Source organism: Papio anubis, chromosome 1 (assembly GCF_008728515.1).
Source record: "Papio anubis isolate 15944 chromosome 1, Panubis1.0, whole genome shotgun sequence".
Lineage (NCBI taxonomy): Eukaryota > Metazoa > Chordata > Mammalia > Primates > Cercopithecidae > Papio > Papio anubis.
In genome coordinates this window covers 47743464-47770015 of record NC_044976.1, presented here as the reverse complement: position 1 = coordinate 47770015, position 26552 = coordinate 47743464, and the positions used below count along the sequence as shown (strand labels likewise).

At 37.6% G+C, this 26552-nt stretch overlaps 1 protein-coding gene across 8 annotated transcripts in view; it reads left to right on the top strand.

Moving 5' to 3' along the window:
* AGBL4 (ATP/GTP binding protein like 4) overlaps window positions 1-26552 on the top strand; it is a 1449848-nt gene that overhangs the window by 711657 nt on the left and 711639 nt on the right. For all 8 annotated transcript variants that reach the window (XM_017955920.3, XM_017956149.3, XM_017956028.3 and 5 more), the window contains one exon: window positions 3237-3331. In XM_017955920.3, the coding sequence (XP_017811409.1) occupies window positions 3237-3331 (95 nt within the window). The remainder of the gene's footprint in view (window positions 1-3236; window positions 3332-26552) is intronic.

The following is a 26552-nucleotide window of genomic DNA, read 5'->3' as shown; positions in this document are numbered from 1 at the left end:
ATGCAGGCTGTTCACGATACCTTTACCCACATTGGACCACTCTTTGGCCTATACCTGAAATGGAACTTGCACATTTTCAGTAGCACCATAAGCCCCTTGGTCAGGATGGGATGTACTCCATTCCTCACATATGACTGCCTTGAAGGTTATACCTACTCTTAGACTAACAGTGTACTGTGGTCACTATTTGCAGAGCTCTGATAGAGCACCATATTACTGAAACAAGAAGCTCAGGTTAAAATTTTAATCTAAAGAAAGATAGACATTGTAACGTACCCAAAGATCTGGCTTTATTGATGAGAAGGGAAAGGCTCAATAAATACTGAACAACTGTTTAGATATAGATACAATATGCCAGGTGATTTACTTATATAATCTTATAGATTCTTAAAACAACTGTAGTAGGATACTGTCACCATCTCGATCTTGGATGTAAACAATCAATGTCCAAAAAAAAAAAAAAAGAACAATTACCTTTCCTAAACTCACAGAACGTGAAACTGGGATTCAATCCCAAGTGTATCTGGCTAAAAAGTCTGTAATCTTATTCTTCTGAGGCAACAGACTTGGTTTAAATACTAGCTCTGCTACTTATTAGTTATATGGTTTTAGTTTGCTTAATCACATTACCACTCCCTCATCTGTAAATAAGTGGTGACAAATAGTTCCTGTCTCAAAAAGTTCATTATCCTCAAAAGAAATGAGATAATGCATCAAATATCACTCTCTAGGGTGGGGCCCAAGCATCTGTCATTTTAAAACCTATACGAGTGATTCTAATTTACAACTAGGTTATTCTAATATATAAAACATTGTTCTAATGTGAATGAAGTGCTTAACTCAGATTATGGTACATAGTGTGTGCTCAGAAATTGTTATTATTATTGTTGTGGTTACCATTATCTTATGGATGCCACGTCTTCTTATTCATTTTGAGTAAAAACTAATGATTAAGTATAAAATATGGAAATTCAGTGTTTCCTGTACTGTCTGCTTTCATATACTTTTGAATCTCTCTACCACAAGCGATGTTGCTAAATGGCTGGAAAACATAAAAAATACTTGAACAGGGAATGGTAAGAAATGATGTTACTGTTTCCATGTAATATTATAGACAAGGTATGATCTTTATGGTCAAAACACCTAAGATTTAAGTCCTAGCTCTACCAATAGGTTGGGAATTTTTGGAGGACAAGCCACTTTGTTTAAGTGTCAATTTCCTCACATCTAAAACTGGGCTAAAATAAACAACTTTTATTTATAAATGGATTAAGAAAATAATATAGCATATTTAAAATACCTGGGAAATTTCCTGGGCACACAGTAATGATCAGTGTATGTTTCACTTTCTCATTTCTTTATTCCAGCTTCACATGTTTACATCATTGCTTTATTAGCTTTCTCTCTGTATTTATCAATAATCTAGATCCTGAAAGTGCAGTATGGCTTCCAGGTTCACTGGAAATGGATCTGATAACCGGAATCTCAGAAAAAAGAAGTGGGGGGGGAGGGATTATGCCCTCTGAGGTTCAAAGGCCATTTGTCCCCTTAATATTGATTTTCTTAAATCAGATACTAGCCAAGACCCTGAGTGAAGTAATAGAATTGACAAAAGGCAGGTCTAGGTTATTAATAATGGAACAGCCTTGGACATTCTCGATGACTTAATTTAATGATAGAAGAGAGGCCTGAAACCAAAATGCCTAGAGATGGGGTAAATGGCTGGGTCTCTGGGAGAAAGGAAAACACAAGTTATCCCTCAAAGCTTATTTCATGGGACAAAGCATTTTATTATAGTCCTAAACATGAGGTCAGAGGAAATAGTTTTGATTTTCTCTTTTTTAACAAAACAAAATTTTAAAGACTTGAATAATTACCATTACATTTATTTTTTGCCCCTGGAAAATAGACTTGTTTAGGTTTATGGAATTTTGGAATCTTAGTGATTAACTCAAGAGTAAAAATCATAGACATCTTATCAGTTTATCCCCTGAATTCAAATATCAATTCTGTCATCTACTAGTATGAATTCAATCAAGTTAGGTAACCTCTCTGAGCCATAGTTTCTACATTTATTAAATAAAGATGTTCATATTTATTTTTTATGGTTATAGGAGAATATTTCCAATGTTTAAAAAAGTATATAAAATTACTGTCACTTGATACTATATAATACCTCACACAATAAATATTTGTTGAATAAAATGATACATGAATTTTTATGTTTTTGGTTTTTTCACTGTCCCTGGATAGAAAGGCTAACCTGTGGTAACCTCTTGAAATCTTTTCTTCTCTCGAGGTATTCTGGCTGCTCTACCTGTAGCTCTCATCATCTCTCCTTTGGACTATTTCAGTGGTTTCAAGTGTCTTTTTATCACATTTCTCTTCTCTTTCACAATCTTCCCGCCCCTCTTACCACAAAGTTGTTTGCTAAAACAAAGATCCAATCTTTTAAAATTATACTATCCTCTTGGAAAGGCATCTAGAATGTCATAATCACTCATTTTAAAGATAAGACCCAGAGATGGGGAGAGATTTACCCAAGTACCTATGGCGCTATAAACGTATACTAAGATTAGAGTTGAGCCTAGTACCCCGACCCCTAGAAGAAAATAACAAAGAGGGTACAGAAGAGGATATATATCCTCCAGTTCTAGTCAAAGGGGTTTCAAGTAGTTGTAGAATTTTTTAATTGCAATTTTGTTCTTAGTTACTATTTTTAGTGTTTTTGAACTTTAAATGTACTACTCTTACCCCGATGATAATATGATTTATTTCTATGTAAATTCTAGGTCAGTCAAGAGAAAGGGTACAGTTAATAGTAACTAAAACTTATATGACATTCATTGTGTACCAAGTATGGTTCCAAATACTGTACATATATTAATTTAATTCTCATCAGAGTCCTATGAAGTAGGTACTGTTATTATTCCCATTTTTCAGATCAGGATACTGAAACAGATGTTTAGTAGCTTGGCAAGGCCACACAACTCAAAAGCAGTAGAGTTGGTACTAAAATTCAAGTTTCCAGGTTCCAGAGCTAATGCATAATTACTATGCTCAGCTGGCACAAACACATTACATTCTCATGAGCACTGTGTATTCTCACTATACAGTTGGCTGCTAGTCCATATGGCTGCCTTTAACCCTGTTTCTTCTTTCCTGTGTTAATTATCAGGAAGTTGCAATTTGTATTGCATAGTCTTAAGATGAACTTCTCCCTCTTTCTTTTTCAGAGGGTCATTTTCAACATTGTTAACTTCAGTAAAACCAAGAGTCTCTATAGAGATGGGATGGCCCCTATGGTGAAATCTACCAGCAGACCAAAATGGTAAGTGATCTACAGAATGAGACTCCTTCCTGGTTAGAAAATTGGTCCCAGACCCCATACGTATACGCACCTACTAATGGACCCCCCAAAAAATAAAAATAATTCTTTTAAAAAAGAAAATTTTACCCAGAGCTCAAGTTTATCTGCTGTACAGCGGGGGATCAGACTTACTGTCACTGAGAAGAATGAGGATGGGTTTCTGTATGGCCATTCTTTGGGTACTGTTCTTGAGAATGTTGGAAATATGGTCCTATGCTTGGAATGATCAGCATTCAACTATGAGAAAAGACAGTCAGTTATTTGGTAAGCTTCCTGTCCTGTTTGGCTTTTATCTTGGTATCTTTGGAAACATAAATAAAGTTGGTTCTTTTCTTTTCCTAGCCTAAGCATAGATTATGTATAATAACCTAGGAGGACATTAGGAACTACAGTTCAGTAGCTTTCTCTTGCTTTGCATGGTTTTTGTGTTTTGTGTGTGTGTATTTTAAAGTTCTATTTGTACCATTGCTATAGTGAGGAGGAGGGGAGTTGGATAGGATTGGTTAATAATTGTAATAATAATAGTAATAATATTAATAATACTAGTAATGATAACTACCCCACTTACTACAAAGCCATCTGGGTCAGATGCTTTATATTTGTTGTTACTATTTCCACATTTTTGCAATGGAACTTTTAAATATCCGTATATTACAGATGAAAAAATTGAGGCAAGGAAAAGTTAAGTACTTTATTAAGACCATAAAGAGTAAGAGAGTGCCTTGTGTTATTTATGTTACCCCATAATACCTTTTCAACCAATTCATTCATTCATTTATTCATTCAACAAACATTGATTGAGTACAACAAAATGAAAGACTTCAAAGACAAAAACCTAGTATTATTAATCTATTCATCTATCACACAGTAGGTGTTAAGTGAATGCCTGTTAAAATGAACTGAATTTGTTATGAGAATTTATACGCAAAGTGCCTGGCACTTACTAAGTGCTCAACAAATGGCATCTATCATTAATAGTATTATATAAAACCCTATACAAATGCAAGGAATTGTTAATATTGTTATAGCTTTGATCTCTGTTCAAATATTAATGACTAGTGAGAAGATAGTCTCCGAATGTCTATATTTATAGAAAACTAGCAATTCATAAATATTGAATTGTGCTTTTATCTCCAAATGATACTTGGCAATTTTCTATAAATGTTGGGCTGAGAAGCTCAGGTTTATAAAGGTAGAGGCATTTGATGACAATAATAAAAACTGTTTATGAAAGGTAAAAATATCTCCTTGGGCATGATTTTTTGCTTTCCTGTGTCAAATCAACTAATCTGCTGCTCCTTCTCTCAGTCTTTCTGGGCAAGGGATAGGCCTTTGCTTTGAGTCTCTGGTTCCAACCCAAGTAGATAATACTAGAAATCATTTCTCTTTTAATAGGCATATATATAGATGATTACTTTAAACCTTGCAAGTAAAAGGACATCACTGTTGATTTGCTCATGAGGGCCTTCAAAATGACATTGTGTATCTTTTTCCGTATTCTGTGTTGGGATCTTGTACAGCAACAATAATCACCATCCATTTTTTCCAAGTGTTAAGTTCTGGAGTTCTTTTTTGTGCTTTTGAAGATGCATAAGCCTTAATTATTTCACTTTGCTTCTTTTTTCTCATGAACTGTGTTGTGTCTTCTCTGCTAGGGCTCCTGACAAGATTTTGAAATAATGGGTCCTTGCATTTGGATTATGATGCTTTAGAATTAAGTTGGTGCTCTTACGCAATATTGGCAGGCACTCAGCAGCAGCCATTGTCCAGTCATTGGACTCCTCTAATGGTTTGAACAAGCCTAAAGTTTCAGAATTGAGTTTGTTGTAGTTTATTAAGCCACTTAGGCATAAGGTACCATAACACATCACATTGTTTGTATATGTAATATCTCCTATTTTTTACCTTGCCATCCCCAGAACTTGGATACAAAGCAACTTACATTGCTTCAGAGTTTCCTGTCCTCAAGCTAGATGTTTAGTTTTTTTTTAACTTCATAGGACTTCATTGAGCACCTTCATGTGCTATGCACTGTTCTAGATATTGGGATACAGGATGAATATGCTATAAAAGATCTGTTCCAAAAGGGAATTTTATGTTTAGAATTTTTATTAACTAATCTGTGCAAATCATAATTGTTATTCTCCTTGCTACATTCTTTGAACATCCTTTCTTTCTTCCACCTTGGTGCTCTGTGTCTAGGAGTTTCTTTTATGCTTTGAGTCGGTTACCTACACCTGAACCTATCTCCCAGCAGCCATTATCATAAATATTCCCAGGGTTTGATAAGGAAGTGGCTATGGGCTTTCAGAATATTAGATTTTGTTGGCTCCAAGGAGTCTATCCTAATTTAGGAATCTCAGCAATGGCCTAACTCAAACCTGAAAAATACCTTGTAGATCTCAAATTTATAGTATCTTCTCCAGTGTCTTTCTAATTCTAGCTTTCCCAAAACCAAGGCAAACACTATAACAAAAAAAGTTTGTAATACTTTCCTTGGGTATTACCTCCTTTGATATTCCAAATAAGTCATGGAAAAATTCCTACTTCAGGATAAACACTAGAAATCTGAAATTTCCTGGATATTTTATATATATATATATATAAAATTTGGAATATACACATACGTATGTGTGTGTGTATATATTTATACATACATGTATGTATGTGTGTGTATATATGTGTATTTACATATATATATATGGAAAACATCCTTTTTTCACCTTTTCAGGGTGAACAAACATTCTTCTTCACCTCTTATAGGGGGCTGTAACAGGTACCAAGGCCTTCAAGTCTTAGCATAGACTGGTAGTTAATTAGTTATAGAAAGCCAATCAACATGAGATACAACTGGCAAACCATTATATAAATGTGTGGCCACTCAAGGCTGTTCTGCCTTGAGGAGACATCTAGCAGCTGGAAGATTCAGCTTCTAGAATGAAGCTGAATTTCATTCTAGCTTCATTGGAGCTAAAGATGAAGCTCCAGTGAAGAGCTTCATCTTCACTGGAGAAGCTGGAAGATTCAGAAGTTTTCTGCCTGTTTTAGTTGACTCCTATTTTATTTACATATTAGACTTCTTAAGGATTGTGGTTAGGGCTCTGTAGCATCAGGTTTCTGATGGTCATAACTTATTAATATTTCTTAACAGTGTCCAAGACTCATAAATCATTAATATTTCTTAAGAGTGTTCATTGCTATGTGGTAGACACTGCTAGGAACTGGCATTGCGAGACAACTGGGAACTGTATCTTCACCTCTGCAGAAACTGAGGCTGGGAGTATTTATGTAACTAGTAAGTGTCAGCACCAGCTAGAAACCACATAAGTCCAAGTTTACTGTTCCTCTCATATTCCATGCATGGGGATGTTGGAAGAAGGAGACAAAAAGAAGCAAGGAGTAGCATGCTATTGTGTGGCCTTTGGATAATCTGAAATAACTTACTGAATTGGCTTTTTCATTATAGTAGATCGAAAAGATTGGACTAGATCTTAGAGATGGCCTCCATTTAACATATTTTTATTGATCATCTACTCTGTGCTAGATCCTGTGGTGATTAATATCAGGATGATTAGGATTCTTTCTTTAAAGATTTTACTTTTTTAGGGGTTGAAATGAAACACAAAAATAGGTACAATGTAGAGAACATTGTGCTAAGAATCATTAGCACATAAAGCATGCAGTGGGATTACAGAAGATGAAGAAAATTATACTATTAATGCCGTGACGAGAAAAGGAGACATGCTAAGGAGCAGGTGATATTTCAGCTATATCTCAAGGAATGGAAAGTGAATAAAATTAAGGAAATGAGATTTCAGGTGGAAGAAAAAACATGATGAGACATACTACCTCTTTCATTAGCCCGCTTTCTCGCTGTAAAAAGTACATAATAATACTTCCTCCCAGTGTTGTTATAAGAAACAAATGTGAAATGAATGTGTAAATACTTTTTAAAGTCTGAAGCATGTTATTAAACAAATTTCCTGGTTTTTTCCTTTCTTGTAATTCACCCAAGACTGACTATTATTTGTTCTTTTTCTCCCTCCTCTCTTTCTTCCCTCCTGCTTATCAATAAATGCTTACTGAGTGGTTAAAATGAACCAGAAACTATGCAAGGCATTAAAACATAGCAGTGACAAGAGAGATGTTTCATTGTCTCGTACCATATAGTCTACTATGCTAAACATTAAATCTGTAACTCTAGTAGATAACTGTTTTAATGAGAACTTCGTAGTAACAGTTATAATTTAAATGCTACATAGCATTTAAGACTTCATATACACCAATGATAAGAGACCTTCCTTAGGAAGTATTGTCTATACTGAGAGCTGAAACAGAATGTGTTTGGAGGCCAAAAAAGTGAGAGAGGACATTTTATCTTTGATGAGAAAAGGCCAACATTACTGAAGCATTACATTCTGAGGAGAAAGTGATTGGAGAGATGATTGAGGTGAGCCTTATAAAATCAAGCTAAAGAGTAGGACTTGATTATAATGACAATGGAAATAAATTAAAAGGATTAAATGGGGGCAGGACATGATCAGATTGAAAGTTAAGAAAGATCAGTCTTGCTGAATGGGGAATATTTTGGAGAGGATGAAAAGTATTTGGGTGTTTTTGCAATATAACTTAGGCTACAGCTAATGATGGATTGGGGTGGTAACAGTAGTGATAAAACAGTGGATGGTTTTCAGGGATAATGGAAGATTGAATCAATTTAAGTTTGTGGTTGACTAGATGTGGAGAGTAAAAGAGAGGGAGGAGTCCTGGATGGTTCCCAGATTTTCTGGCATGAGCAACAGAAGGGATGATATCATTTACTGAACGTAGGGACCACAGGAGGAGAAACAGTTTAGGCAGATTTGGCTGGATAGGGGAGATGATGAGTTTAGCCTGGGAAACATTAAGCTAGAATTGCCTGGAAAACATCCAAGCAGAGATGTCAGGTAGGCAGAACGGTATGTTGGTAAGAGACTCAAGAGAGGAATATGGAAGTACAGATTAAGGTGTCATCTGTCTACAGGTGATAACCAGAATGGTAGGAGAAGATGTGATTTCTCAGCGAGGCCATGTGAAGAGAGATTAGGATATGGCTCTGAGAAATCTCTACATTTAAAGGCTAGGTAGAGGATAAGAGACCCACAAAGGAGGATGAGAGGGACTAACCACAGAGATAGGAAAAAAAGAAAAGAAAATGTAGTGTCAGGAAGCCAAAGAGCAAGTCGTATTTAACAGGGTGGAGGGACTAATATTGCCAACTACTACCTAGGTCAAAGATAATTAAAGCATGTAGTGACATGGAGGTCTTGAGAGGCTTTGGTGAGTGCACTTTTAGTGATCTGGTGGGTGGTAGGAGTTCAAGCCAGGGCGTGTGGATGAAGGAGTGAGTTGGAGGATGGAGAATGTATGAAGAAATAGAGACAATAAATATGGACAGCTCTCTCAAACATTTGGCTACAAAATTAAATGAAAAAGATATAGGCTTATGGCATAGACAGCAAGTAAACATAATTTTAACATTCTTTGAATGAAATGCAGTGATAGAGATATATACACATAGCAATAGATTCATACTTTCTATAAGTCTTAATGTAGTAATGTTTAGCCTTGCTCCTGTCAAAATTTTAAAATTTTGAAATTAACGGTGTCTTTTCTGAAATAATGGGGGCTTTACTCTATTATTAAAAACAAAAATGTATATTTCACTTGAGAAATTATAAATTTATAAATTAATATTTTGTAAAACAAAGTCATACTTAATTTTTTCTCACAGCTAAAAAAGTCATACATTTAAAATTAAATTACACCCTCTGTTCCACACATACCTATTCTCTTTTTCTGTCTTATTTTTTACATTGCACTTATTAACATCCAACAAACTATAATGTATTATTTATTTTATTACCTGGCTCCCCCTCTATTGCAAAGTAAGCACCATAGGGGTAAGGAATTTTGTCATTTGTATACACTTCTATATTTCTGGCATCTAGAACTATGCCTGGTACATAACAGGTATTCAATAAATATCTATTTATAAATTAATTAATTCAGTATCTTCCACTAAACCTAATGACTATTTTTAATTTTACATTTTCCTTTTTAGTTTTTTTCTTACACACATTTAACACAGAAATAACTAAATGTATATACTCATTTGTATGTTGATCTTTTCATTTGACATTGTATCAAAAAAATTTTAATATTTTTCTCTAAGTGTTAATCACACCATGTTTGAATAATAATTATTTCTACTTTTTTAATGTATCATGATTTCCTGTATCATATTCCTATTGCTGGGTATTTAGATTTTCCATATTTTTCTAAAGTATAATAGATAATAAATACCACATAGGTTTTAGGTTTTTAAAAGTTTTTTTACAAGCAGCTTCTAAGAGATAGACTGTAAGGTTAACGTCTGTAAACTCCTGTTATACATGTTTTCCAAAAATATTGTACTAATTTAAAATGTTGCTATTGGTCTATCACTGCATCAGTTTTTTGTTTTTTTTTAATTTATTTATTATTATTATACTTTAAGTTGTAGGGTACATGTGCATAACGTGCAGGTTTGTTACATATGTATACTTGTGCCATGTTGGTCTGCTGCACCCATCAACTCGTCATTTACATCAGGTATAACGCCCAATGCAATCCCCCCTCCCCATGATAGGCCCCGGTGTGTGATGTTCCCCTTCCTGAGTCCAAGTGTTCTCATTGTTCAATTCCCACCTATGAGTGAGAACATGCGGTGTTTGGTTTTCTGTTCTTGTGATAGTTTGCTAAGAATGATGGTTTCCAGCTGCATCCATGTCCCTACAAAGGACGCAAACTCATCCTTTTTTATGGCTGCATAGTATTCCATGGTGTATATGTGCCACATTTTCTTAATCCAATCTGTCACTGATGGACATTTGGGTTGATTCCAAGTCTTTGCTATTGTGAATAGTGCTGCAATAAACATACGTGTGCATGTGTCTTTATAGCAGCATAATTTATAATCCTTTGGGTATATCCCCAGTAATGGGATGGCTGGGTCATATGGTACATCTAGTTCTAGATCCTTGAGGAATCGCCATACTGTTTTCCATAATGGTTGAACTAGTTTACAATCCCACCAACAGTGTAAAAGTGTTCCTATTTCTCCACATCCTCTCCAGCACCTGTTGTTTCCTGACTTTTTAATGATCGCCATTCTAACTGGTGTGAGATGGTATCTCATTGTGGTTTTGATTTGCATTTCTCTGATGGCCAGTGATGATGAGCATTTTTTCATATGTCTGTTGGCTGTATGAATGTCTTCTTTTGAGAAATGTCTGTTCATATCCTTTGCCCACTTTTTGATGGGGTTGTTTGTTTTTTTCTTGTAAATTTGTTTGAGTTCTTTGTAGGTTCTGGATATTAGCCCTTTGTCAGATGAGTAGATTGCAAAAATTTTCTCCCATTCTGTAGGTTGCCTGTTCACTCTGATGGTAGTTTCCTTTGCTGTGCAGAAGCTCTTTAGTTTAATTAGATCCCATTTGTCAATTTTAGCTTTTGCTGCCGTTGCTTTTGGTGTTTTAGACATGAAGTCTTTGCCCATGCCTATGTCCTGAATGGTACTACCTAGGTTTTCCTCTAGGATTTTTATGGTATTAGGTCTAACATTTAAGTCTCTAATCCATCTTGAATTAATTTTCGTATAAGGAGTAAGGAAGGGATCCAGTTTCAGCTTTCTACTTATGGCTAGCCAATTTTCCCAGCACCATTTATTAAATAGGGAATCCTTTCCCCATTTCTTGTTTTTCTCAGGTTTGTCAAAGATCAGATGGCTGTAGATGTGTGGTATTATTTCTGAGGACTCTGTTCTGTTCCATTGCATCAGTTTTATTGTAATTTGGACAGCATTAAAAATTGGCATTGAAAAAAATGGTTACTTTAAGAGCTATAAAATGATCTTTGTGGTTGTTTCATTTAAATTTTGTATCTTAAGAATATTGGCATTAATGTAATGCCATAAAATCAAATTTTCAAAAATGCATATTTCTGCAATTAAGAAAAGGTAAAATATTACGTTCTGGTTCTGGGACATGATGGAGTAGACACACTTCCCTCTATTTCTAGAGTGCAGCTAAAACTATGCACAGCATTTATGAAACAAACATAGAAAACTCTGAAAGGTGGAGAGAAGAGGGCAGACTACTTAGGTTCCTTAGGACCTAAGAAATGGTATTGTGTGAGTTCTGTGGGTTTCCTTTTTGCCACATGTATGCCAAAATAGTTGCTGGAGAAGCTGGCAACCTGGAAATGCTACAGGTACAGAAAAATAAAAGGTGTTCCCCAAAATATTTTCATACTAAATAAAGGACCAGAAAAAGGGCAGTCTAGCATGAGAGATTATTGTGAGACAGTGATCACCTACTCCAGCCAAACACAATGGGGAAAAAAAAGAAACTGCATCCACATTTCTACTTTCACCAACAAAGGGCTAGTGGGGAGCATAGACTTTTGTCTTTGCCACCGTCCCACTCCCCAATAGGTGGTGTCAGAAAAAAATAAACAGGACTTTCATTCTGCTGGGTGAATGAAATTCCCTCCTTCCTCTTCATGGTGTCAGATCACATGGGGAATGTGACTTTCCACCACCTACTTAAGGATGGGCTCAATAGCCAAGTACAGAAGACAGAGAAGAGAATAAGCGAACTTGAATATGGAACAATAGAAGTTACCCACTGTAAACAAAAATGAAAAGAACAGTCTTAAAAGAAAAATGAACAGAGCCTCAGAGACCTATGGGACGCTAACAAAAGATTATAGCATTCATGCCATTGGAATTTCAGAAAGATAGGAGAGAGTGAGACTAAAAATATATGTTTAAAATGGATGAAATCATCCCAAATTTTGTAAAACACATAAACCTACAAATTTGAGAAACCAGGCAAACCTCAAACAGAAAATCCATGCCAAGAAATGTCATAATTAAATGTGTGAAAATTAAAGACAAAGAAAGAATCTTGAAAATGATAAGATAAAAATGATACCTTATCAATAGGAAAAAACTGAAATACAGCAGACTTCACATCAGAAACTATTGAAGCCTGAGTAAAGTGGCACAATGTTTTTCAAATGCTAAAAGAAAAGAAGGTCAACCCGGACCCTTTTATGTAGCAAAAATATCCATTAAGAATGAAGGAGAGATCAAGGCATTCTAGATAAAATAAAACTAAAGATATTTGTTGCCAGCAGACTTATTCTAAAAGAATGGATAAAGGAAGCTCTTGAAACAGAAAGAAAATTTTAAAAGAACTCTTGGTATATCAGGAAGAAGCAACAACAAAAAGAATACAAATGTAGGTAAATACTATAGACCTTTTTTCTGTGTTTTCTAAATATGCCTTATATTGAAGCAAAAATTACAACATTGACATGGTTCTCAGTATATGTAGAAGAAATATTTAACACAATTACATGTGGAAAGGTAAAAGGACTTAAAATGAGGTAGGGTTTCTTCACCTCACTCAAACTGGTAAATGTCAACACCAGTAGACTGTGATAGGTTATATATATAAAATGTAATATTGAGGAAAAAAGGGATGAGTGACTCTATTAGTCTGTTTTTATGCTGCTAATAAAGACATACCTAAGACTGGGAAGAAAAAGAGATTTGATGACTTAAGAGATTTAAAGGCCTCCACATGCCTGGGGAGGCCTCACAATCATGAAGGAAGACAAAGAGGAGCAGGTCATATCTTACGTGGATGGTGGCAGGCAAAGAGAGAGTTTGTGCAGGGAAACTCCCAATTTTTTTTTTTTTCTTTTTCTTTCTTTTTCTTTAATACAGAGTCTCACTCTGTCACCCAGGCTGGAGTGCAGTGGCACCATCTCGGCTCACTGCAAGCTCCGCCTCCTGGGTTCATGCTATTCTCCTGTCTCAGCCTCCTGAGTAGCTGGGACTACAGGCACCCACCACCATGGCCAGCTATTTTTTTTTTTTTTTTTTTGTATTTTTAGTAGAGACAGAGTTTCACCATGTTAGCTAGGTTGGTCTTGATCTCCTGACCTTGTGATCTGCCCGCCTCATTCTCCCAAAGTGCTGGGATTACAGGTGTGAAAAACTCCCATTTTTTAAAACCATCAGATCTCATGATTCCCTATCAGGAAAACAGCACAGGAAAGGCTCACCCCCATGATTCAATTACCTCCCCCTGGGTTTCTCCCATGGCATGTGGGAATTGTGGGAGTTACAATTCAAGAGGAGATTTGAGTGGGGACACAACCAAACTACAAAGGGGTAGCATATGGGAGATTTTTTGGTAAAGGAATAATTATGTATTTTGATTGTGGTGGTGGTTACAGGTGACAAAATTACGTAAAACTATACACACATATTGTACCAATGTAAATTTCCTTGTTTGATATTGTACTATACTAATAAAAGATGCAGCCTTTGGAGAAACTTTGGGGGAACCATGGTGAAGAGCACACAAGATCTCTCTGAACAATTTTTCCAAATTCATGAGAATTTTGAATTATGTCCAAACAAAAAGCAACAAAAGAAAACCCACATTACTTCACCTAACTACCCTCTCTCCACAAAAATGTCCCAAAACCATACAAATATTTTATAGAATGTCAAAAATCCCAGAAGGATCTGAGACTTCCCAGAAATTGAATGAGGGGTAAGAAGACAAATGAAGAGGAGCCCTTTATAGCCATAGATGTAATAAAATGAAGAACTCTAGAAATCCTTAAGAATGAGCTGGGTGTGGTGGCTCACACCTATAATCCCAGCACTTTGGGAGGTCAAGGCAGGTGGATCACTTGAGGTTAGGAGTTTGTGACCAGCCTGGCCAACATGGTGAAACCCTGCTTCTAATATAAAAAAAAAAATTAGCCAGGCATGGTGGTGGGCACCTATAATCCCAGCTACTCAGGAGGCTGAGGCAGAAGAATCACTTGTACTTGGGAGGAGGAGGTTGCAGTGAGCCAATATTGTGCCACTGCACTCCAGCCTGGGTGACAGAGTGAGACTCCATTTCAATCAATCAATCAATAAATCAATAAATCCTTCAAAATGAATAATTTGACCTGAGAAAAAGAAACATGTTCAACTAGAAATAGGGTACTGTGATAGGGATAATATAGACTTGAGTTTATATTTTATCTCTGGGTCTTCTACTAACTCATGGAATGAGCCAGGAGTAAGTAATTTAACCTGTCTGAGCCACCATTTCCTCACACAGAGCACAGTGAGGTTGTCCACTCTAGATGATTTTCATACTGTGCTCTCTGGAGAGTTCTTGTACCCAGTCATTGAAAGAAGAGGTAACTGAAATAGAAGGGATAACCTCCCACTCACTCTAGTGAGAAGAAAAGGAACAATTAAAATGAATATATTAAGAAGAATATTATTTTTATTTCAATATTTCTATTATATTTCCTCCAATTACATGCTGAATAGCGTTCTTTAGTGCAACTGAAACCCCAATATAGATTTAAAAAGAGTGAATTGAGGAAGATAAAGGCAGCTCTCTTTTGCTAGGTGGAGGGTGAGTTTTCCTGACAAAAACAAAGTGGATAAGACACTAAATGTGGGGAGGATATATGTAGTTCTGAGTGAATCAACAGTGATAATGTCTCTGGAGGCTCTACCCTTTGTTAAACTTCTCTTTCCAAACTGGATAGTATAAAAAGATTCTTTATACACTGCTTCTTGAGAGGGCTTGTGGGTGTATGGTAAGGGGGAAGGGGAAGGAGAGAAGAAAGTAGCATCCTTAAAATTCTTACTAAATATAGATTTTCAGACTTTGGAAAGACCTTAATGATCACCTGACCCTAACTCTCAATAAAAAAAATGATAAAAACAAGGCTCAGAGAGGAGAAATGATCTGCCTAGAGGCATAGAAGCAAGGTGGACAGAACCATGTCTGGAACTTGAGTCTCCTCTCAGACCAAAGCCATACTCCTAAGCTGAGCAGATACATGAGTAGCTTCAGTCCTGAACTGAAAGAGATATGAAGACAGACCCAGGTGTGAAGACAGGCTCTACCTGGTATCAGTATGGCTCTTGACAAGTTGCTTAATATCTCTATGCCTCAATTTTTTTGTCTATAAAAGATTATTATATCTAGCTTTTGGTGTAATCGAGTAGATTAAGTTAAATAAGGTGGGGTGAGTCACCCATTGCAGCACGACAGCTGCTTTCCCTACACACGTGCCTTTAGTTTAGACATTATCCTTCACACCAGGCATGGTTAGTTTTCCAGAGCCTCTCAGCCTCTTCCCAGCCCTGGTGTTGGCCTAGTGCTATGAGAGCCAGCCCCAGCCAGTGCCAAGTCACTTCCCAAAGCAGATCTGGTTACTCATTTGTCCTGCTCAGCATATTTGTGTCCTCATTACAGCTTAGGCAATCTTCGAAGGTCAAATACTGACAAGTCTTTTTTTGAATTTGATCAAGGAATGCAAATGTTTTTTTCTGATCAGAAGAATTTTACAGATGACTGATTCCCACTGACCATGTCATCTACCCTAATTTCAAGGCTATTTCTGGAACTGAACATTTGCTGAGAAATATGCCGAGAACCTGCGTGCTTCTTACCCTGCTTGCTCCCAGTTGTTTCTTTAAACAGGACCATGTGCAGGTAGTTTTTCTAGACCATGTTGGCAACCTTTCATAAATGACTTGTATTAGTTCTTTCCTTCCTTACTCTTTTTAAAAAATGTTCTTCCTTTCTAACTTCTTTTCTGTGTTTAGTAAAGAGCTAATGAAGGCAAATAGTTTTGTTAGATGTAGACATCGAATAAATCATATATCTGTGGCTTACAATCTAAAAGGAATCTATTTATAATACACCGTGGTTCATGGTATGCACAGGATGCCAGGGAAAGAAAGAGGAAGGTGCACAGCCAATTCTTCACAGGTTGTTAGGGAAAACTTATCTGAGAAATTGGCCTTTGAGTTGAGTCTTGAAGAAAGAGTTGCAATTTGTGAGTTTAGCAAGCTGGGGAAATGGATCCCTGGCAACAGGAAGGGTATTGCAAAGGCATGAGACAGCATGGTGTGTTTGGAAAATAATGAGCAATTTTGGCTGGCTGTAATACCGCGTGCTGAGAATGGAGAAGATGAGCTGAGCTTGGGTCCTGTGGTAGGTTATGAGACTGGAAATTAGGTTAGGAACATATTGCTGTATGTGAGTTCCTTCAGGAGGAGACAATTTTGCCATCTTTATACCCTCAGAGAACCAGAAACTGTAGATGCCCTGTGAATGTTGTTGAACTGAACTGAGCCACCACCATCTTTCTTCTGAATTACTTCAGTGACCTCCTAACTGACCCCTGCTTTTACCCTTGTATTCACAGTCTGTTCTCTACAGTGGAGTGATCTTTTAAAACACAAGTCATGTCATTGCACACCTCTACTCACCTCATCTCTTACAACTTTCCCTCTTGCTCACAGCAATCCAGTTTCACTGACCACTGCTGTTCCTCAAACATGCTGGACACAATCCTGCCTTATGGCCTTTGCACTGGCTGTTCCCTTTGCCTGGAAATTTTCTAACTCAGATTTTCACATAGCAATTCCCTCACCTCTTTTGACTTTACTCTTATTTCTCCTCAATGGCGTCTACCCTACTCATCCTATCGAAAATTTCAAAGCACGTTCACCTCACCATTATTGCTCCCTCTTACCCTGCTGCATTTTTCATTTGTTATAGCCTTATCATATTCAAATAAACATGTATAATTTACTTTTAAGATTTGTTGCTTATTGCCAGTCTTCTCCTGCTAAGATGTAAGTTTCACAAAGTTAGAAATCTTTAGTTTGTGTATTGATGTATCCTAAGCACCTAGAACAGTGCCTGGCAAATAACAAGTGTTCACAAAATATTTATAGTATGACTTTAATAAATATTTACTGAATACCTTCTCTGTACTAAGTATTTTATATACATAAAGATTAATAACATATTTCCCTTATGCTTATGTAATTTTCAGGCTTTAAGGAAGACAGGACTGATACATGTTCCTCTGTTCTAATGTAAGACAATAAATGCCACATGAAAAGATGCTATGGATATCACGGGATAGAGATCTTTCAATTTGGGGCTTCTCATGTATTTGAGTGCCAGAAGGGTAGGATGTAAGGAAGGAACAGGGAGTAATCTGCAACAACATAGACTGCAGAAGACAGGAGACTCTTGAACAGGAGCTCCAAGCTCCTGCTACCAGCATAATAAAGGTATGGCTGAAGATTAGAGAATAATCTAATTCATGGCACCGCAGCCATGAATACTGAGTGATTGTTTAATGTCATGCAGCTAAGTCAGGGGTCTTATGATGAGATCAGAACTCAGTTTTGCACCTAGGAAAATACTGATATTGTATTAAAATTATTTCTACATAAACCATAAAACTGATTCCTAAGAGGGTTTGTGATGTAAGAAATTTTAGAATATGCTAATAAGCTATAGAAGTCTACTGCACATAGACATAAGGCTTCTTACTTTATAGTACAGAGTGGTTTTCATTACAAGGTGAGGGTATACCAACTTGCAAGCTGTTTGATTGAATGGGCTCTTGGGGAAAAAAGGACAGGATCAGGGATCAGATATGCACCCGAGAAAGCTTATTCTTGCAGAAGAATGGAAGATGACTTTTTTGATGAATCAGGGATGAATTAGGACACATTTGTTGTAACCCAGGTGAAAAAAAAAATGTTACGAGTCTAAATTAGGTGTGTGGAACCAGGGATAGCAAGGAAGAAATTGATTTGTTCATCCTATCTACATGTTATAATTGAATGCCTACTGTGTGTCAACATCATTGTTGGTGCAGAGGATGAAATGATGAGAAAAAAGAGATTTTGTTCTTATAAAACTGAAAGTCTAATAGAGGGAACACATATTATTTAAATAAAAACAAAATAAATATTACAAAATTTGATAAGCAGTATTCTATGGTCTGAATGTTTGTATCTCTGCAAAATTCATGTGTTGAAATCTGTTCACCAAGGTGATGGTAACAGGAAGTGGGATCTTTGGGGAGGTGATTAGGTAATTTGGGTGGAGCCTTGGTGAATGGGATTAGTGCTCTTCTAACAGAAGCCGCCTCTTCCTCCATGTGAGGGCAAAGCTATAAGTAGGGAAAGGGCTCTCACCAGATGTTGAGTCGGCCCTCACTTTGACCTTGGACTTCCTGGCTTCCACAACTGTGAGAAATAATTTGCTATTGTTTATAAGCCAGTTAGCTTATGATGTTTTGTTAATAGCATCACAAATGGACTAAGACAACTATAAAGGACATGTACATATTTCAAAGATAGAAATTTGAATTTAAGGAAGGACCTAGTAATTGGGAAAAAGGGGGACTAAAGAGTTTGGGAAGACTCTTAGTTGTTTGTTTAGGGGCTAAAGTAGAAGATGGTCACAGAGATGGTGAAAGAATAAGTGTTACTGAAGGACAAGCAGGTTTGAGGCGAGGGAAAGAAATGTGTCCATTTTTGCACAAGAAATTCTGAAACTTTCAGGCGAAAGCATCCAGCTGCGGTAGAACCTATAAATCGGAAGATCAGGAGAGACATTAAGGAAGGATATAGAGATTTGTTGCTAGTAAGACATGGGTGATGGTTCAAACCACCTCCAGAGATGTGATATAGTGTGAGAAGAGACTCCCCTTGCTTTCCATAGCAGCTCCAATAGGCATAATTACAGAGAAGATCATTAAATATTCAATATTGCTTACAGTAGACAAAATCAATTTTGTCTAATTTCCCTAAATATTAATATATTTGTGCACCTTAATCCTTTCATTATCATAAACATTTATTTAAATATTATGCACACACTGATTTTTCAGGATTTTGGTGTTTTGCATCTGATCTCAGTATGCATTAAGGCTGGAAATGTGAATGAATTGAAAATGTGTGGCACTAATAGATTGCTTTTGCCTGCTGTTGCATTGCCAAAAGATACTTAAAAGAAAGAGTGTGGACTTTGTTAACAGATGGACCTAGGTTTCATTTCTAGTTCTACTTTCCAGCTAAGACAGACAAGCTACTTAATCTCCCTGAGCCTCAGTTTTCTCATCCTTAAACTTAAAATTATCTTGAGAAATAGAAGAAGATAACAAAACACTCAACATGGTGCCTAGTTATTAGAAACCAGTCAGTAAATCCAGTACTAATGTGAATCTAGTTCTCAAGCTGATTGATTGCTCTCTTTGTAGTGAGCACCTTTCATTACTGTAGCTCAGACACTACTGGCTCTGGATTGACTTGCAGTAAACTAGATAGGAGAGTCAAATATGATTCTTGGTGACCACTAGCCCTTATATCCCCTAGGAAATGGAACATATATCTGAGATGACCCTATAATCCAAGGGAATCCAATTTGCTTATGTCATAGTTGGCTCACGCCAGAGTTTGCCTACTGAAAATTAACTTCCAGTTAACTGAATTCTGTGAGCCGTGCCAATGTGAGAATAATTTACCAAAGCCAATTTGGCAGCTTCTCTAGCTTCACCCCACCTGGAGAGCCTATCCTTGTTAAGGTAAGTGGTATCAGCGTGAAGCAGTCCCACCTCGGAACTGGTGGAACTCTGTGATTAATCGCCTGACTGGAAGCCTGTGTAATGCCTTCTCTGCATGGTTCCTTAGTCTTTTGTTCTGGCTATCACTGGAGAAAGCTAAGTAGTGTGTTTCTTTGCAGTTGTGGCCCTTTCCGTTTTTAAGAATGGGATATTGAGCAGAGCATTCTAAGATATGCAAGAGAAGATGATTTCTATTTCTTCACTATCAATTCAATTCCACAGATATTTTCTATGTTGCTATACATAAGGTCTCTGATTTTGAGAAAGTTATAGTCTAGCGGGCAAGAAAGAAACTTAAATAAATTCAATATTTAAGGTAGGATGTGTGCAGAATTCTTCACCCAGTAGCTTGCATGTAGATGTACACAATACATTCTGGTTGATTGAATGAATAAACTGGTGAATGAAAGGAGTCAATAATGAGTCTTACGGCCCTCCTTATTTTTCTGTTGTTATCACATTGGCATCATCTGACTGCTTTGCTTTCCTTTTAATAACTTTCCCAGTATCTGCTCTTTTATTACATGTACAAGTGTAAGCACACAGAGAAGTATTCATTTGTACATGGGCACAAAACCACATGCACATACATGTACGCTCTTCAGATGCTGGATGTATCATGAACCTTATTAAAAGGCTCAGTGCTACAATTCACTATCAACTTATCCCAACCTAACTTTCTCCTTTTACTCCTTTTCTAAGTGAACCACTTTTGGACTGTGAATCTCTAGAGAGTAGAGACTGTGTCTGACTTATCTCTCTACCTTTGGTGTCCAGTACAGGGCTTGCTACAGAGCTGGCCCCATGTTATTTTGGTTGCACAGCAGAGGGAAACTGAGCTTTTGGTACGGCTAAATCCTAAGGCCAATTGGAATTTTTTTTTGGGGAGGGAGTCTGCCCTGTCACTTCAGACTGCGCAGTGGTGCATTCTGGGCTCACTGCAAGCTCCGCTTCCCGGTTCCACGCTGTTCTTCTGCCTCAGCCTCCCAAGTAGAGGGGACTACAGGTGCCCACCATAATGCCCGGCTAATTTTTTGTATTTTAATAGAGGCAGGGGTTACACCGTGTTAGCTAGGATGGTCTCGACCTTCTGACCTCGTGATCTGCCTGCCTCAGCCACCCAAAGTGCTAGGATTACAGGCGCATCACGGCAACCGCCAGCCACTGTAATTTGATGTGATCAGGCCTGGTGTGTGACCTTTCTTTTTTTTAATTTTATTTATTATTATTATACTTTGCCAGGGTACATGCATAACGTGGCAGGTTTGTTACATATATGTATACTTGTTATGTTGGTCTGCTGCACCCATCAACTCACATTTACATCAGGTATAACTCCCATTGCAATCCCTCCCTCCCTCCCCCCATGATAGGCCCCCGTGTGTGATGTCTCCCCTTCCTGATCCAAGTGATCTCATTGTTCAGTTCCCACCTATGAGTGAGAAATATGGGTGTTTGGTTTTCTGTTCTGTGATAGCTTGCTAAGAATGATGGTTTCCAGCTGCATCCATGTCCCTACAAAAGGACGAAACTCATCCTTTTTATGGCTGCATAGTATTCCATGGTGTATATGTGCCATTTTCTAATCCAATCTTGTCACTGATGGACATTTGGGTTGATTCCAAGTTCTTTACATAGCTAGTGCTGCAATAAACATACGTGTGCATGTGTCTTTATAGCAGCATAATTTATAATCCTTTTGGGGTATATCCCCAGTAATGGGATGGCTGGGTCATATGGTACATCTAGTTTCAGATCCTTGAGGAATCGCCATACTGTTTTCCATAATGGTTGAACTAGTTTACAATCCCACCAACAGTGTAAAAGTGTTCCTATTTCTCCACATCCTTCCAGCACCTGTTGTTTCCTTGACTTTAATGATCGCCATTCTAACTGGTGTGAGATGGTATCTCATTGTGGTTTTGATTTGCATTTCTCTGATGGCCAGTGATGATGAGCATTTTTTCATATGTCTGTTGGCTGTATGAATGTCTTCTTTTGAGAAATGTCTGTTCATATCCTTTGCCCACTTTTGATGGGGTTGTTTGTTTTTTCTTTGTAAATTTGTTTGAGTTCTTGTAGGTTCTGGATATTAGTCTTTGTCAGATGATAGATTGCAAAAATTTTCTCCCCATTCTGTAGGTTGCCTGTTCACTCTTGATGGTAGTTTCCTTTGCTGTGCAGAAGCTCTTTAGTTTAATTAGATCCCATTTGTCAATTTTAGCTTTTGCCGTCGTTGCTTTTGGTGTTTAGACATGAAGTCTCTTTGCCCATGCCTATGTCCTTAAATGGTACTACTCCAGGTTTTCCTCTAGGATTTTATGGTATTAGGGTCTAACATTTAAGCCCTAATCCATCTTGAATTAATTCTCTATAAGGAGTAAGGATCCAGTTTCAGCTTTCTACTTATGGCTAGCCAATTTTCCCAGCACCATTTATTAAATAGGAATCCTTTCCCATTTCTTGTTTTTTCTTGTGGTTTGTCAAAGATCAGATGGCTGTAGACGGTGGTATTATTTCTGAGGACTCTGTTCTGTTCCATTGGTCTATATCTCTGTTTTGGTACCAGTAATACCATGCTGTTTTTGGTTACTGTATTTGTAGTATAGTTTGAAGTCAGGAAGCGGATGCCTCCAGCTTTGTTCTTTGACTTAGGATTGTCTTTGGAGATGCGGGCTCTTTTGGTTCCATATGAACTTTTAAAGCAGTTTTTCAATTCTGTGAAGAAACTCATTGGTAGCTTGACGGGATGGCATTGAATCTATAAATTACCTTGGCAGTATGGCCATTTTCACGATATTGATTCTTCCTATCCATGAGCATGGTATGTTCTTCCCATTTGTTTGTGTCCTCTTTATTTCACTGAGCAGTGGTTTGTAGTTCTCCTTGAAGAGGTCCCTGTAGCTGGATTCCTAGGTATTGGTATTCTCTTTGAAGCACCAGAATGGAAGTTCATTCATGATTTGGCTCTGTGTTTGTCTGTTATTGGTGTATAAGAATGCTTGTGATTTTTGCACATTAATTTGCATCCTGGAGACTTTGCTGAAGTTGCTTATCAGCTTAAGGAGATTTTGGGCCTAGACAATGGGGTTTCTAAATATACAATCATGTCATCTGCAAACAGGGACAATTTGACTTCTTCTTTTCCTAACTGAATACCCCTCTTGATTTCTTTCTCTTTGCCCACTGCCCTAGCCAGAACTTCCAACACTATGTTGAATAGGAAGTGGTGAGAGAGGGCATCCCTGTCTTGTGCCAGTTTTCAAAGGGAATTTTCCAGTTTTGCCCATTCAGTATGATATTGGCTGTGGGTTTGTCATAAATAGCTCTTATGATTTTGAGGTACGCTCCATCAATACCTAATTTATTGAGCTGCTTTTAGCATGAAGGGCTGGAATTTTGTCAAAAAGCCTTTTCTGCATCTATTGAGATAATCATGGTTCTTGTCTTTGGTTCTGTTTATATGCTGGATTATGCTTTATTGATTTGCTAATGTTGAACCAGCCTTGCATCCCAGGGATGAAGCCCACTTGATCATGGTGATGTTTTTGATGTTGTTGAACTGGCTTGCCAGTGCTATTTCATGGAGGATTTTGCACGATGTTCATCAGGGATATTGGTCTGGGGTAAATTCTCTTTTTGTTGTGTGTCTCTACAGGCTTTGGTATCAGGATGATGTTAGCCTCATAAAATGAGTTAGGAGGATTCCCTTTTCTATTGATTGGAATAGTTTCAGAAGGAATGGTACCAACTCCTCCTTATACCTCTGGTAGAATTCAGCTGTGAATCCATCTGGTCCTGACTTTTTGCTGGTAGGCTATTAATTACACTGGATTTCAGAGCCTACTATTGCCCATTCAGGACTCACTGGCTATGCAAGTGTCCAGGAAATTATCCATTTTCTAGGTTTTCCAGTTTATTTTATGTGAGAGGTGTTTATAGTATTCCTCTGATGGTAGTTTGTATTTCTGTAGTCGGTGGTGATATCCCCTTTTATCATTTTAATTGCGTCGATTTGATTCTTCTTTTCTTTCTTTTTATTAGTCTTGTTAGTGGTCTGTCAATTTTGTTGATCTTTCAAAAACCAACTCCTGGATTCATTGATTTTGAGGGTTTTTATGTCTCTATCTCCTTCCAGTTCTGCTCTGATCTTAGTTATTTCTTGCCTTCTGCTAGCTTTCGAATGTGTTTGCTCTTGCTTCTAGTTCTTTTTAATTAAGCGCATGTTAGAGTGTCAATTTTGATCTTTCCTCTGCTTTCTCTTGTGGGCATTTAGTGCTATAAATTTCCTCTACACACTGTTTTAAATCGTGTCCCAGAGATTCTGTTGTTTTTGATCTTTTGTTCTCATTGGTTTCAAAGAACATCTTTATTTCTGCCTTCATTTCGCTATGTACCCAGTAGTCATTCAGAGCAGGTTGTTCAGTTTCCATGTAGTTGAGCGTTTTGATTGAGTTTCTAGTCCTGAGTTCTAGTTTGATTGCACTGTGGTCTGAGAGACAAAGCTTTTATAATTTCTGTTCTTGTACATTTGCTGAGGAGTGCTTACTTCCAATTATATGGTCAATTTTGGAGTAAGTAATGATGTGGTGCTGAGAAGAATATATTCTGTTGATTTGGGGTGGAGAGTTCTATAGATGCTCCATAGGTCTGCTTGCTGCAGAGATGAGTTCAATTCCTGATATCCTTGTTAACTTTCTGTCTGTTGATCTGTCTAATGTTGACAGTGGAGTGTTGAAGTCTCCCATTATTGTAAGGAGTCTAAGTCTCTTTGTAAGTCTCTTAAGGACTTGCTTTTATGAATCTGGGTGCTCCTGTATTGGGTGCATATATATTTAGGATAGTTAGCTCTTCCTGTTGAATTGATCCCTTGACCATTATGTAATGGCCTTCTTTGTCTTTTGATCTTTGATGGTTTAAAGTCTGTTTTATCAGAGACCAGGATTGCAACCCTGCTTTTTTGTTCCTCCATTTGCTTGGTAAATCTTCCTCCATCCCTTTTATTTTGAGCCTATGTATGTCTCTTGTGAGATGGGTCTCCTGGAATACAGCAGACTGGATGGGTCTTGACTTTATCCAGTTTGCCAGTCTGTGTCTTTTTCATTGGAGCATTTAGTCCATTTACATTTAAGGTTAAGATTGTTATGTGTGTGAACTTGATCCTGCCATTATGATATTAACTGGTTATTTTGCTCGTTAGTTGATGCAGTCTTCCCTAGCCTCGGATGGTCTTTACATTTTGGCATGTTTTTGCAATGGCTGGTACCGGGTTGTTCCTTTCTCCATGTTGAGTGCTTCCTCTTCAGGGTCTCTTGTAAGGCAGGCCTGGTGGTGACAAAATCTCTAAGCATTTGCTTATCTGTAAAGGATTTTATTTCTCCTTCACTTCATGAAACTTAGTTTAGCTGGATATGAAATTCTTGGCTTAAAATTCTTTTCTTTTAAGAATGTTAACATTGGCCCCACTCTCTTTCTGGCTTGGAGAGTTTCTGCCGAGATCTGCTGTGAGTCTGATGGGCTTCCCCTTTGTGGGTAACCTGACCTTTTCTCTCTTGGCTGCCCTTTTTTTAAGATTTTTTCCTTCATTTCAACTTTGGTGAATCTGGCAATTATGTGTCTTGAGTTGCTCTTCTCGAGGAGTATCTTTGTAGTTTCTGTATTTCCTGGATTTGAATGTTGGCCTGCCCTACTAGGTTGTGGGAAGTTCTCCTGATGATATCCTGAAGAGTGTTTTCCAACTTGTTCCATTTTCCCCTCAATTTCAGGCACCAGTCAGACGTAGATTTGGTCTTTTTACATAATCCCATACTTCTTGCAGGCTTTGTTCATTTTTTTCTTTCTTTTTTTTCTTTGGTTTCTTCTTCGCTTCATTTCATTCTTTTTTGATCCTCAATCGCTGGATACTCTTTTCTTTCCGCTGATCGAGTCGGTTACTGAAGTTTGTGCATTTGTCAATGCATTTCGGCAACATGCATTTTCATCTTTCATTTCGCTTAGGACCTTTCTCTGCATTAATTAGTCTAGCTAATTCTTCCACTTTTTTTCTAAGATTTTTAGTTTCTTTAAGGCCAAGTAATGACCTCCTTAGCTCTGGAGAAATTTGATGACTGAAGCCTTCTTCTCTCATCTCACAAAGTCATTCTCCAATAAGCTTTGATCCGTTGTTGGCGCATGAGCTGCCCTTTGCCGGGAAGATGTGCTCTATTTTGAATTTCCAGCTTTTCTGCCCTGCTTTTTCTCCCCATCTTGTGGTTTTTATCTGCCCCTGGTCTTTGATGATGGCGCTTTTGTACTGATGGGGTTTTGGGTGTAGGTGTCCTTCCCTTGTTTGATAGTTTTCCTTCTCTAACAGTCAGGAAGACTTCAGCTGTAGGTCTGTTGAGATTGCTTGAGGTCCACCCAGACCCTGTTTGCCTAGGTATCAGCAGGCAGAGGCTGCAGAAGATGGTACTTTGAACAGCGAGTGCACCTGTCTGATTCTTGCTTTGGAAGCTTCCTCTCAGGGGTGTACTCCACCCTGTGAGGTGTGGGTGTCAGACTGCCCCTAGTGGGGGATGTTCCCCAGCATACTCAGGGTCAGGGACCCACTTGAGCAGGCAGTCTGTCTGTTCTCAGTTCT